At 49.0% G+C, this 12,785-nt stretch overlaps 1 protein-coding gene across 5 annotated transcripts in view; it reads right to left on the reverse strand.

Annotated features, from left to right (window-relative positions):
- Positions 1-12,785, reverse strand: part of USP36 (ubiquitin specific peptidase 36) — a 43,810-nt gene that overhangs the window by 19,224 nt on the left and 11,801 nt on the right. For all 5 annotated transcript variants that reach the window (XM_032176735.2, XM_032176732.2, XM_058428209.1 and 2 more), the window contains 5 exons: positions 11,565-11,667; positions 6,228-6,295; positions 5,304-5,374; positions 4,242-4,324; positions 2,989-3,100 (listed from right to left, as the gene is read on the reverse strand). In XM_032176735.2, the coding sequence (XP_032032626.1) occupies positions 2,989-3,100; positions 4,242-4,324; positions 5,304-5,374; positions 6,228-6,295; positions 11,565-11,667 (437 nt within the window). The remainder of the gene's footprint in view (positions 1-2,988; positions 3,101-4,241; positions 4,325-5,303; positions 5,375-6,227; positions 6,296-11,564; positions 11,668-12,785) is intronic.

Below are 12,785 nucleotides of genomic sequence, written 5' to 3' on the forward strand. Positions count from 1 at the left end.
ATACATACATGTATACATATATACACACATGCATACACGCACATATATACACACACATGCATGCATATATACACACATGCATACACACACATATACACACATGCATGCATATATACACACATGCACACACATAAATGCACACATGCATACACATGCACACATAATGCATGCATACATATATGTGCGCGTATACATACATGCACAACACATACCCGCACACACGTGCATACGCACATATATACATACACGCACACACATACACACACATGCATACACATACATGCATACATACACACATACATGCACACACATATACACACACACACACACATACACACACATATATTCTTAGCAGTAATAGTGCCTGGCATGGCAGCTGTAGGCTGAGTGCACCAGGACAGCACAGAGCCCACACAACGGGATTGCCATTATTCTGGGTCATATACAGACGTGTGTTTAGGAACTCCAAAAAATATATACATAATTTTTTTTTTTTTTTTTTTTTTTAGAAACACAGTCTTGCTCTGTCGCCCAGGCTAGAGTGCAGTGGCACAATCATAGCTCACTGTAACTTCAAACTCCTCGACTCAAGCAATCCTCCTATCTCTACCTCCCACATAGCTGGGACTATAGGCACATGCCACCATGACGGGCCAATTAATAAAAAATTTTTTAGGCCGGGCGTGATGGCTCACACCTATAATCCCAACACTTTGGGAGGCCAAGGTGGGTGGATCACTTGAGGTCAGGAGTTCAAGACCAGCCTGGCCAACATGGTGGAACCCCGTCTCTACTAAAAATACAAAATTTAGCCAGGCATGGTGGCACACACTTGTGGTCCCAGCTACTTGGAGGGCTGAGGCAGGAGAATCGCTTGAACTTGGGAGGCAGATATTGCAGTGAGCTGAGATGATGCCACTGCACTCTAGCCTGGGTGACAGAGTGAGACTCCGTCTCAAAAAAAGAAAAAAAACCCAAAATTTTTTTGTAGAGACAGGGTCTCACTATGTTGCCCAAGCTGGTCTTAAACTCCCAGTCTCAAGCAATCCTCCCACCTCAGCCTCCCTAAGTGCAGAGATTAGAGGTGTAAGCTATTGTGCCCAGCCTACATCATTTTTTTAAACTGAGTTGTGGGATTTGTTGAAATGCATAGATCTTCAGTATATAGATCAAAGAGTTTTGACAAGTATATACTGATGGACATGCAGAACATCAACTAGAAAATTCCCACATCCCAGTCATTGCCCCCATCTCAAATATCCACTGTTCTGATTTCTGTCACCATTAATTTTGCCTGTTCTTAAACGTCACATACCATCAGTCATGTGCCACATAACCATGTTTCGGTCAATGACAGACCACATATACAACAGTGATCCCGTAAGATTGTAATACTGCATTTTCACTGTACCTTCTCTATGTTTAGATACACAAATACTTCCCATTGTGTTGCAACTGCCTACAGTATTCAGGACAGGAACAGGCTGTGTAGGTTTGTGGCCTAGGAGCAATGGGCTATACCATACAGCCGGCTCCGTCATCTACGTTTGTGTAAATGCACTCTATGATGTTCACACAGTAACGGAACTGCCTGGTGACACATTTCTTAAAACGTGCCCTTGTGGTTACATGACACCTGAGTCTACAACAAAGAATCTGCAAACACATTTGGGAAATGCTGACCTAAGCAAGCCCCCTACCACTACCAGTGAGGAAACGGAGGCTCAGCCAAGGGTGTTGTTCCAAACCACATAACCAGGCTCTCAGAACAGAACTTTTATGAACAGATTTTTATGAAATACAGACATCTACTAGGCGCGGTGGCTCATGCCTGTTATCCCAGCACTTTAGGAGGCTGAGGCAGGCGGACCACCTGAGCTCAGGAGCTCTAGACCAGCCTGGCCAACATGGCAAAACCCCGTCTACTAAAAACACAAAAATTAGCCAGGTGTGGTGGCGGGCACCTTAATCCCAACTACTCTGGAGGCTGAGGCAGGACAATCACTTGAACCCAGAAGGCGGAGACAGCGCCAGCCACTGCAATCCAGCCTGGGCATCAGAGCAAGACTCTGTCTCAAAAAAAAAAAAGAAAAAAGAAACACATCTTCTACGAAAATGCCACTATAGGCCGGGTATGGTGGCTCACACCTGTAATCCCAGCACTGTGAGAGGTCAAGGCAGGCAGGTCACTTGAGCCCAGGAGTTTGAGACCAGCCTGGGCAACACAGCAAGATCCTGTCTCTACAAAAAGCTTTTTAAAAAATTAACAGGCATGGCGGCATGTGCCCACAGTCCCAGCTACTCAGGAGGCTAAGGCAGGTGGATCGCTTGAGCTTGGGAGGTCAAGACTGCAGTGAGCTGTGATGACGCCACTGCACTCCAGCCCAGGTGACAGACTGAGACCCTGTCTTAAAATAAAATTTAAAAAATAAAATACCATCGTGTCAAAAGTAGTTTTTTTTAACTCTATATTCCATAAAAAGCCAGAGCATGCAATGACACCTGTTCTAGACATCAACAGGACATGGACGATGCGAGTCCCACTGCCCAGTGCTCATCACACTCATCTGGAGAACCCTGAGCGTCCCTGCCAGGACCAGCCCAAGCACAACCAGAAGCTGCGGTAAATCCAGTAAGACAGTGGCCCTGGAACTTGACTGTGTATAACAAGCATTCAGGGATTTTGCAAAAATGCAGATTCCTGGGCCCTGTCCTCCAGAGATTCAAATTCACTAGCACTGGGATAAACCCAGAAATGTCTATTTTTAAAAAGCATCCCAGGTCGCTTCACCTCTCTGTGACTGTTTTCCCGTCCTGGACAATGGCGAAACTACAGTCCCTACTTCACAGTATGTGTAGAACCTTCAGAACAGGGACAGGTACTGTGTAAACAGCAGCTATCAAACTCGTGGCTATCACTTTCTTTGTGTTATTCTGATGCCAACTGTGGCCCACAGAGCTGCCTGGGATGGCGTCACGAGCGCTCACCTTGGTGATCTTACCCCCGCTGAAGTTGGCAAAGCGCTTGAGGGAAAGGGTTAAGACGTTGGATGTTCTGTGGATGGTGAAGCGCTTGCTGGCTGGAACCTTCTTCTTGCATCTATGAAGAAGGTGATGAGAAAGATTAATGATTGATTCATGCTCTGAAAAATGTTGTCTTAACGCTAAGTTAATAACAGCAACAACTGCTCTGTAATAGTGGAATCTTCATCAATGAGATTTAGACCTTGTGCTGCTCTAAAAATCACATTAAGCATGCCTCAAGTAAAGGAAAGCTACCACAGGGAAATAAGACTACAGAAAGTGGGAAGATTCTAAAGCAAAAAAATAAAAGTACTGTACCCACCAGGAAATGAAATAAAATACAGGAAAAAGTTGCTTTGGGGCAACACAGGAAAGAGCAAATTAAAGCAGATGTGGCTGGGTGATAAAACGGGCAGGCAGGAAGTCGACGTAAGCAAAGCCAGAAGATGCGCAAACACAGGGAGAGAAAACAGAGGCAGAGGCGCGCAGCTTGGAGAGCTGCAGGAAACAGACTTAAAGAAGAGTAAGCAGAATTAAGAATATATTCTTTAGTGCCTACAGCTTTACAACGACCTAGATATAAAGATATTCAGCCGGCTGTAGTAGCGTGATCCCAGCACTTTGGGAGGCAAGGCAGGCAGATCACCTGGGTTTAGGAGTTCGAGACCAGCCTGGCCAAGGTGAAACCCTGTCACTTAAAAATGCAACAAATGACAAAGTAAGAGTTCTATCTGCAGAAACGGAAAAATGTCCAAAACCAGTTAAGTAAAAAATGAAAGCCAAAGAATACACTCCTTAAGAGGCAAGAGAGCAGCTGGTTGGGCACAGCCCCTGGGGTGGCCGCCCGGTGTCAGCCAGTGTGAACTGATGTGAGCTCGTGCTCTGCCACGTCCTCTCGGTGTGGCCCCATGGCTGGTCACTTCACTTCTCTGTGCCTCAGTTTCACCATCCCTGGCAACGGGAAACCACAGCCCCTACTGCACAATACATGTAGCATCTTTAGAACAGGTACGGTGTAAACCGTAGCTATAAAAATCATAGCTATCGCTTCATTTGTGTTATTTAGAAGTTTGTGTTTTTAGGACGCACATAGGTTCCTCAAGAAATACGAGCAGTGGTCACCGCTAAGGAAGAGTGGGTGGGCACAACACCGTCAGGTGAGGTGACTTATTTCCCATCTGGTGTCAGTCTTCTGCCACAAGCAACGTGAAACTTACTTAGCACACATGTAGGCATTCTCTCCACTCAGGACATCTGCTTTCACAAAAAGTTCCAGAGCACGCACAATATTCGCAGCTTGCTGAGGAGGACAAAAACAGGGAGTAAAATACACAGCAGAAGAAAAAGGCTGATTCAAGAAATGCCAAATTTAAGGTCTTTTTTAGGCTGAGGCAGCAAATCACAAAACTTGACTCGCATAAAAATTTGCCCACTAGCTACCAGACTGGGACTCCTTCTCCAGTGACAAGAAATGAAAGCAGCCAGGAACTGCGGCTCACGCCTATAATCCCAGCACCTTGGGAGGCCAGGGCAGGAGGATCACTTGAGGTCAGGAGTTTGAGACCAGCCTTGACAACACAGCAAGACCCCCATCTCTACAAAGAAATTTTTAAAATTAGCCAGGTGTGGTGGTGCATGCCTGTAGTACCAGCTGTGTGGGAGGATCACTTAAGCCTAGAGGTCAAGACTACAGTGAGCTGTGATCGCGCCACTGGACTCCTGCCTGGGCCACAGAGCAAGACCCTGTCCCTCAAGCCCCTATAAAAAAAAAGAAAAGCAAAGAAATGACAGCTGCAGGTCTGCCATGAATCAGTCACTTTTATCAGGATGATCTTGTAGCTGGACCTGCTCTGGAGCTTGGGTTGCCCCAGCAAAGGCAGGCCGCCCTCCTGCAGACTGTATCTGGAACAGGGCATGCACATAAAGCCAAGGCTGCTCTCCCAGGTGACGCCCACAGAGCCACCAAGCTCCAAAGGCTGCACGCCGCCCACAGCACACAACAGACTCTCCTCAAGCCCTGGGGACAGCGCTGTTCCTGTTCATGCTTTGGGACACAAAACTCAATTTTACCATTTTTTTCTTTAAATAAAAGGATATGCATAGGAAAAACTCTAGAAAGAAACAGGTAAAGACAATGGTCTGTACTGCAAGGCGGCAGGCAGCAAAGGAGTTTTCTCCCTATCTGTTTTGATCTGATGCCTTTACTGCTCTGCTGGTTCTGTTTCACCCTCTGGCCTCGCTCTCCTACTGCAAAAGTGAAGGGCAGGACAGATCTGTACCCGGATCTCCAGCGCGACGTCCAAGTAGGGGTCGTAGGTGTCCGAGACGCTCTTGCACACGGAGCACTTCACTGCAACAGAACAGAGGCAGTGGAGCAGGTGTGGCCTGGCAGAGGCACTCCTAGCTCCCAAGACTGAGACCTGGCAGGGAGGCAGACTCTCAGCAGGGCTTTGGCCAAAGATGAGATTCCCACTAGCCCCTGAAGCATCCTGGTGTCCGAACAGAGAGCTCTCCTTCACCACTGAAGTTCACAAAGATAGATGTCAATGTCTTTGCACTCACAGGGCCCTCCCTGCCTGGACTGGTGACCACCACGTGCGGTACTCTCCTGCTGAGGGAGAGGAGAGGGAAGATCCACCTCCTTCCTGCACGTGTGCACGGCACTTCCTCATGAGAATATATATATATATACTTTTTATTTTTTTTTTTTTTGAGATAGAGTCTTGCTCTGTCACCCAGGCTGGAGCGCAGTGGTGGGATCTTGGCTCACTGCAACCTCCACCTCTTGGGTTCAAGCAATTCTCCTGACTCAGCCTCCCAAGTAGCTGGGATTGCAGGCATGCGCCACTGCGCTCAGCTAATTTTTGTATTTTTAGTAGAGGCGGTGTTTCACCGTGTTGGCCCTGGTTGGCCAGGCTGGCCTCGAACTCCTGACCTCAGGTGATCCTCCTGCCTCGGCCTCCCAAAGTGCTGGGATTACAGGTGTGAGCCACCACACCCAGCCCTCATGGGAATATCCTAACAACCGCTCCAGTGGCCAGGCGAGCCAAGAGTCTCAGAGGAAACCATGGCTCAAGACCTCAGAGACTGACCCAGGTCTGCACAGCGAAGAAAGAGCCCCAGCCTGCATTCCAACTCTTAGGGTTTCCTGGGTTCATGTTCTAATCCTGGCAAGAAGCAGTAGAGCAAACGTCTCCACTTACCACGTGATCTGAGATACCCTCCAAAAATCTGATGGACCAAGGTAGTAGCCTGCGTTTGACGATCCAACCTGAAAAGGAGACCACAGCCTTTAAGGGAAGGGCTCAGCGATGACACGAGGCATGGCCCCATCCCAGCAGCCCCATGCCCACCAGTCACAAGCTCAGCGTGAGGCTGGGGAACTCCACCCCCCACCCGAGTCACCACAGACCCTTAACCTCCATCCTCAGCCCACGCTGCCTGGCAGTCTCTCTGCAGAGCTCTGACCTCCTCAGGGCCCCACTCCCCACAGTAGCCATTTCAAGCCTTCACAATGCCCACTGCCACCCACTTCACAGAAAATAAAAGCCCCGAGAAATGTAGGTGTATCCTCACCCAGTGTTGCCTTTTTTTTTTTTTGGTCTCAATAAAAAGTAAGTACCCAAATCTAGAGTGAGGCGGGAGGCCAAACATCCCCCTGAGCTAGGGCGCCCACCCGGCCCACCCTTCCACTTCTCTGCTGGTCATCAGACAGCTGGTCCCCAATCTGGGAAGAGGGGTGGGGGTGGGAACAAAGGCACAAACAGGACCAAATCTCCCCGGCTCTGCACCCTTTTCAGAGAGGACAGCAGAGGCAGACGTGGGCTTCAGGGTCAGGAGCCCTGCACTCACTCATGTCCCCCGCACCGCTCACTAACTGGGATCTGAGGCAATCCAAGCTCTGGGGCCTCTTCTCACCTGGCCCCGGGGCTGCCTGGTGCCTCCCACGCCTACGTATCCATATGGTAGCTACTCACACTGGAAGATTCTGAAACAATACACCACATCCAGTCTCTGCTCCTGGTTCTACTTGCAACCCACTGCATCTGGTACTGACTCGCTGCTCTGGAACTGCCTTCCTCAGGGTCGCCTAAGGCCTCCAGGCATGAGGCCAGCTGGGTCTGCAGGCCCTTCACTAGGAGGCTGTGCAGTGCGCCGGTGCACCCACTCCCTCCAGACGAGCTTCCCCTCTCCCCAGGCTCTCCAGCCCCGTCTCCCCAGCTGCTTCCCCGACTCTTCACTGGCGCAAAGCGGGGCTGTTTCCAGGGCTCTCTCCACATTTCCCACAGCCACCCAGACCATTCCAAACCCGCAGGCTACACTCCCCCTCCCACAGAACATGCACACCTCAGCCTCTTATCTGGCCTGTGTGACTATTTACCATGGCACTTCCCAGACTCCGGGAGCTCTGAAATACTTGGGGGACCAATACAGGATCATTCAATTTTTATTCTGCAAAGTTAGAAAACGAAAAATCAACTGCCACCATCTACTGTCCCACCATTCTTCAAAAGTGACCTTTTAACTGCAAATACTAGCAAAGATGTAATCTCTGCATGGACTGAGAACTGTGGGTAGCTGGGTGTGATGGCGGCTGCCAAAATCCAGACCACCCCACAACCCCTCTGTCGTCCAGAAGCCCGCAAGCACCAGAGCCCACAAGGCCACAAGGAGTCCCCTCTTGCATAACCCCAAGCAGAGGAAGCACAACTGTCACCTTACCCAGGAGAAGGAAAGCCAAGCTGAGTGACAGCGAGCTCCCACAGGCATCTCACTGAGCCTGGGGAGAAAGGGCAGTAGAGAACAGCTGGGCAAGAATGGAGGAGGGGGCAGGAGGTGGCCCGAGAGCCACCCGGAATCACGGCTGCAAGGGGCACCCTAAAGTGGAGTGCTGGATATGGGGTCTCCCAGGCACGCAGCTGGAGTGGCGGTTTCCACAGGCATGGGCTCTCAGGGGGAGAAGGCAAAAAGGCAGGCGGGTGTCCTTAGAAGGGCAGTGAAGGGCAAGAGAGGCAAAAGGGGAAACATCAGGGTCCTGAAAAAAAACTCAAAACTATCCTAGACTATCAACCCTTCTGCCGCCAGAGGAAAAACTAACCATGAAAGCGCACTGCACGGGGCAGACAGAGGAGGCGCTCTGGATACGAATCTCGAAAACCAGCAGACCCACAAGATAAATGAAAGCAGGCCCAGTCTATGCAAAGTGCTTCAAGCACAAAGCAGCAATGAACAAGAATCAAAACACCTCATGAGATGTAAACTAGCTCCAGAAAACAGACATGATGCCGAGGACACAGCCACCAAAACTCCAAGCCGAACATCCTCAACATAGTGAGAGTGGCCTCATTTCTGGAACCAGAGTGCCATACACAGCTGCCCTCCTGGAGGAACTTATGAGAGGCCGGGCTTCACCCGGCCAGGAGTGCGCCAGAGGTGCCAACTGGAGAGTGGGCAACGAGCAATGGGAAGATGGTAACCATAACCCAAGGCTGGGCAAGAAAAAGATACCACCTTACAGGTGCCAACAAAGAAAAAGAAATCATGCACACTAAAATGGCAAGAGAGAGAGGAGAGGAAAAGCGCTAGGAAGTAAAGGGTACCACGGTGGGCTGCCAAATCAGACAGTGAGGGGTGAGGAAACAGGACCAGGTGCATTTCAAAAGGGCGTATGAAACCAGCAGGCAGCGTGGAGCGTGCCTGCAGTTCCAGTTACCGGGTAGGAGGACTGCTTGAGTCCAAGAGGTGGAGCCTGCCGTGAGCGGGGATCGCACCACTGCACTCCAGTCTGGGAGACAGAGCAAGGCCCTGTCTCAAAAAGAATGGTTTATGTACAAAGGTAGCCATTAAAACAAAAACACGTATCTTCCTAATATCCAAAGAAATTTGAGAAATAAAGAAAAATCAGAAATAAGCACAGTAAATATGCTACCTATAATTACTATAAAATACATAAATATGACAGAATTGAGACTAAACTTTTCAGTCATAACAGGAAATGTGAAGGAGCTTAACCTGCCTATTAAAAGATGGTCACTTTGGCTTACAACACAAGACAAATCTTAAGAACGCCTCTAAGAAAGGGTTCAGAAAGTGACAGCAAGGGGCCGGCGGAAACCCTGCAAAGCAGGAGCTGCAGCACTGACGCTGGCCATGGCAGAATTCAGAACAAAAGCCACTCCACGTGACAAGCGAAGACACTCAGAATGCTAAAAGCAATGATCCTCAATGAAGACATGACAGTTACGAATATCTAACCACAACCACCTGTACAGAGCAAAACTACAGGAGATGCAAGGAGACAGGCACCCACCAGAATTCCAGTAATCATGGACTTAACACACTATTCCAAACAGATGAAGGGGACAAGAGCACATGGATATAGAAAATGAAAACTGCATCATCAACAGACCCATCTACGGACAGAGGAGCAAACCAACACCCTGGCAGTCTGAGCAGCCACCGTCAAGCATGCAGGAAACATTCACAAACGCTGGTCACCTATCATCACGGAGAAAACATCAGAAGTTCCATGAAGTAGAAATATTATCAACATGCTCTGATCATAACGCAAGTAACACCAAAAGTCATTTACAGAAGCAAAAGACAAAAAGGCCCCTCCACCTGCAAATTAAATGGAATAATTTGCTTTATGAGAAGCTCACCATTGGTGTCACTCTTATTTTTTCTCACTCCACATTTCACTACAGACCAGTGAAAGCTCTCTCATGGACCGACATCTGGTGAGCCTTCATCTCTCCCCTGGCAATGCCTGGCCACCTGACACCTGGCTTCTCTCCTCTTTCCACCAATCCTGGTACCAACGAATGGCTCACCAGCACCCACCCCAATGCCCAGACCACAGACCTGCATTCCTCCCATCTCACAGCCCCAAATCCAAACCGTTATTCATTCTACCTCCCATCCCACTCCTCACGAATTTTTTCCAACGCAGACTCTGGTTAATTGGACTGACTGAAGCCCAGGGGTCAGTTTCTGTCCTAAGAGCGCTCCAGGTGGCTGCACCCTGTGCCCAGAGCCAGGCCCCCTGCTATAGGCTCACTGCACTCCCCCTGCAGGTGCTGGGGACACCGCAACCCTCCTCCTGGGGACATCCACTTGCCTCTGCAGGCCCTCAGGGGTCACTTCTCCCAGGAAGCCGCCTCTGGGTGAAGTAATATCCCTCTATCACAGCATTGCCCACACCACACTGCAAATGCTGCTGGGGTCCACTCTCTTCACGAATTACACCATGAGCTCCACAGACTCCAGGGCCATGGCTTCTATCTCTCAGTTCCCAGTGCTAGCTATGGGGCCCAGCACACAGGGAACAGTAGTTCAATTACCCAGTTCACTGAAGGGCAGACCCGGGATCATATAGGGAGCAGGGAAGCTTGAGCCCCTTCAGGAGAAGGGGAAGAACACGTGACCAAACCCTCAGAATAGACAAAAAGCATCCTAGGAATGCAGTGAAAGTTGCCTTCATATAAATGATTAAAGTACGTTTTCTTAAGCCAGGAATGGTGGCTCATGCCTGTAATCCCAACACTAAGAGGCCAAGGCAGGCAGATCACTTGAGGCCAGGAGTTGGAGACCAGCCTGGCCAACATGGCAAAACCCTGTCTCTATTAATAATACAAAAATTAGCCAGGCACGGTGGTGTGGGCCTGTAATTCCAGCTACTGCACTCCAGCCTGGGCGACAGAGCAAGACTCCTGTCTCAAAAAAAGTTTTCTTTCTGTAAGTCTTATTTACGTAATAATATCATCCACTGAGGCCAGTGGTTTTGCCATTTCAATCACTCATTGCTACAACTCAACTTCTCTAAAGAACATTCTAGGTATATTTGCTAAACTATTTAAAGTATTTCTAAGATCCTAAGCTGAGGCAATACAAGGAAGTCCTAAGCATTTCCTGCCTGTTTTCTTTGGTCTGAACCTATAAACTCAGGAATGACACAAAGACAATTTGTGATGGCAACCATTACATATAAGGGCATATGTGGTGCCAAACAATCGCTTGGCACCACACCAGTGTGAGTAAGAAATAGCAGCCAGGCACAGTCAGATCCTAAAGTTATAAACTTCCTCATGTTAAAGCTCCCTGTTTGTACATATACACCTATGTATAAATTATACTGCAGAGACCTAATTCCTACCACCCCATCCTCTTTTTAAAAACAATATGATTTTTAAGAGACTGAAAAAGTCCATGGTACTAACTGAATACCCCTAAGGTATGCTAACATATTTCCCCTTAACTGAGCTGCTGAGACACAGCTGCCAATACCACAGCCACCTGATCCTACCAAGCCGCCCCAGACCAGCAAGACGTCTCTGGAGACAGCCCTTTCCCAGGAAGCAAGGGCAATCCCCTATTTGAGCTCCAACAGGCTGAATACCCAGAGGCAAATTCTGCCACGTCTACCCGAGGGCAGCCTGGGTAGAAAGGTGCCGGGCTGGCTGTTGCCATAGGAATGTTCTGCTGCCACCATATAGAAAAGGTGCCCAAAGCCCTGGGAAGGTGGGTGGGGAAGCACGCACTTGGCGCAGCCATTCAGGCAGGCCTTCTGCATGGCGTCGATGGTATACCGCAGGAACTCATGCGCGTCCTCCTGGTTCCCAAAGCGGAAGTGCCGGGCGATCTCTAAAAGAGGAAGAAACAGGGAGGGAAGAGCTCGTGTCTTCTCATCAGCCTGCGGCTGCTTTCCTGAATATCCATTCCTGGCTGTTACAAGGGGAAAATACTGCAACTTTTCAAAGGAACAAGTGAGGAAAACAAGAGCTCTACACGGATTTTCTATATCCCAATCACAATTCATCATGGCCACCACTTTCTCAATAAGATCGCAGGCTTGAACCTTCACTACTTCACAGACAAGGAAGAACACCAAGCCCTCAAAAATGTAAAATGCCGACTGGGTGAGGCGGCTCATGCCTGTCACTCTAACACTTCAGGAGGCCGGGGTGGGAGGATCACTTGAGCCCAGGAGTTCGAGGGCAGCCTGGGTAACATAGGGAGACTTCACCTCTACAAAAATAAAAAATAAAAAAAATTAGCCAGGCATGATGGCATATGCCTGTAGTTCCAGCTACTTGGGTGACTGAGGCAGGAGGATGGGTTGAGCCCGGGAGGTTGAGGCTGCAGTGAGCTATGATCTCACCACTGCAATCTTCAGCCTGGGCAATAGAGCAAGACTCTATCTCAGAAAGAAAAAGAATAAAGAATGTAAAATCCGGCAGGGTGCAATGGCTTATGCCTGTAATCCCAACCCTTTGGAAGGCCAAGGCAGGAGGATCATTTGGAGCTGGGAGTTGGAGACCAGCCTGGGCAACATGGCCAGACCCCGTCTCTACAAACAATACAGAAACAGCCAAGTGTGGTGCGCCTGTAACCCCAGCTACTCAGAAGGCCAAGGCCGACTGCTTGAGCCCAAGAGTTTGAGGCTGCAGCGAGCTGTGATTGCACCCCTGTCCTCCAGCCTAGGTGTAAGAGCAAAACCCTGTCTCAAACAAAAAGAATGTAAAATCCATTGAGTACCTCTCCAAAAGCCAATACAAAACACAGGTGAATAAGTATTTCACAGTGCTACAATTTACACAGATTTCAAAAACCGGTAATAGGCCTCTTCTTTCTGCCAAGTGAATGAGAATGAGACTTTTTTTATATCATAGGCAACTGATTCCTGATATTCAGAATGGAATTGGTACATTCCTCATCCATCCCTCCTCCCAGCTCTCCCTCAGGCTCACCTGCCTGCCCCA

Source organism: Hylobates moloch, unplaced genomic scaffold (assembly GCF_009828535.3).
Source record: "Hylobates moloch isolate HMO894 unplaced genomic scaffold, HMol_V3 SCAFFOLD_15, whole genome shotgun sequence".
Lineage (NCBI taxonomy): Eukaryota > Metazoa > Chordata > Mammalia > Primates > Hylobatidae > Hylobates > Hylobates moloch.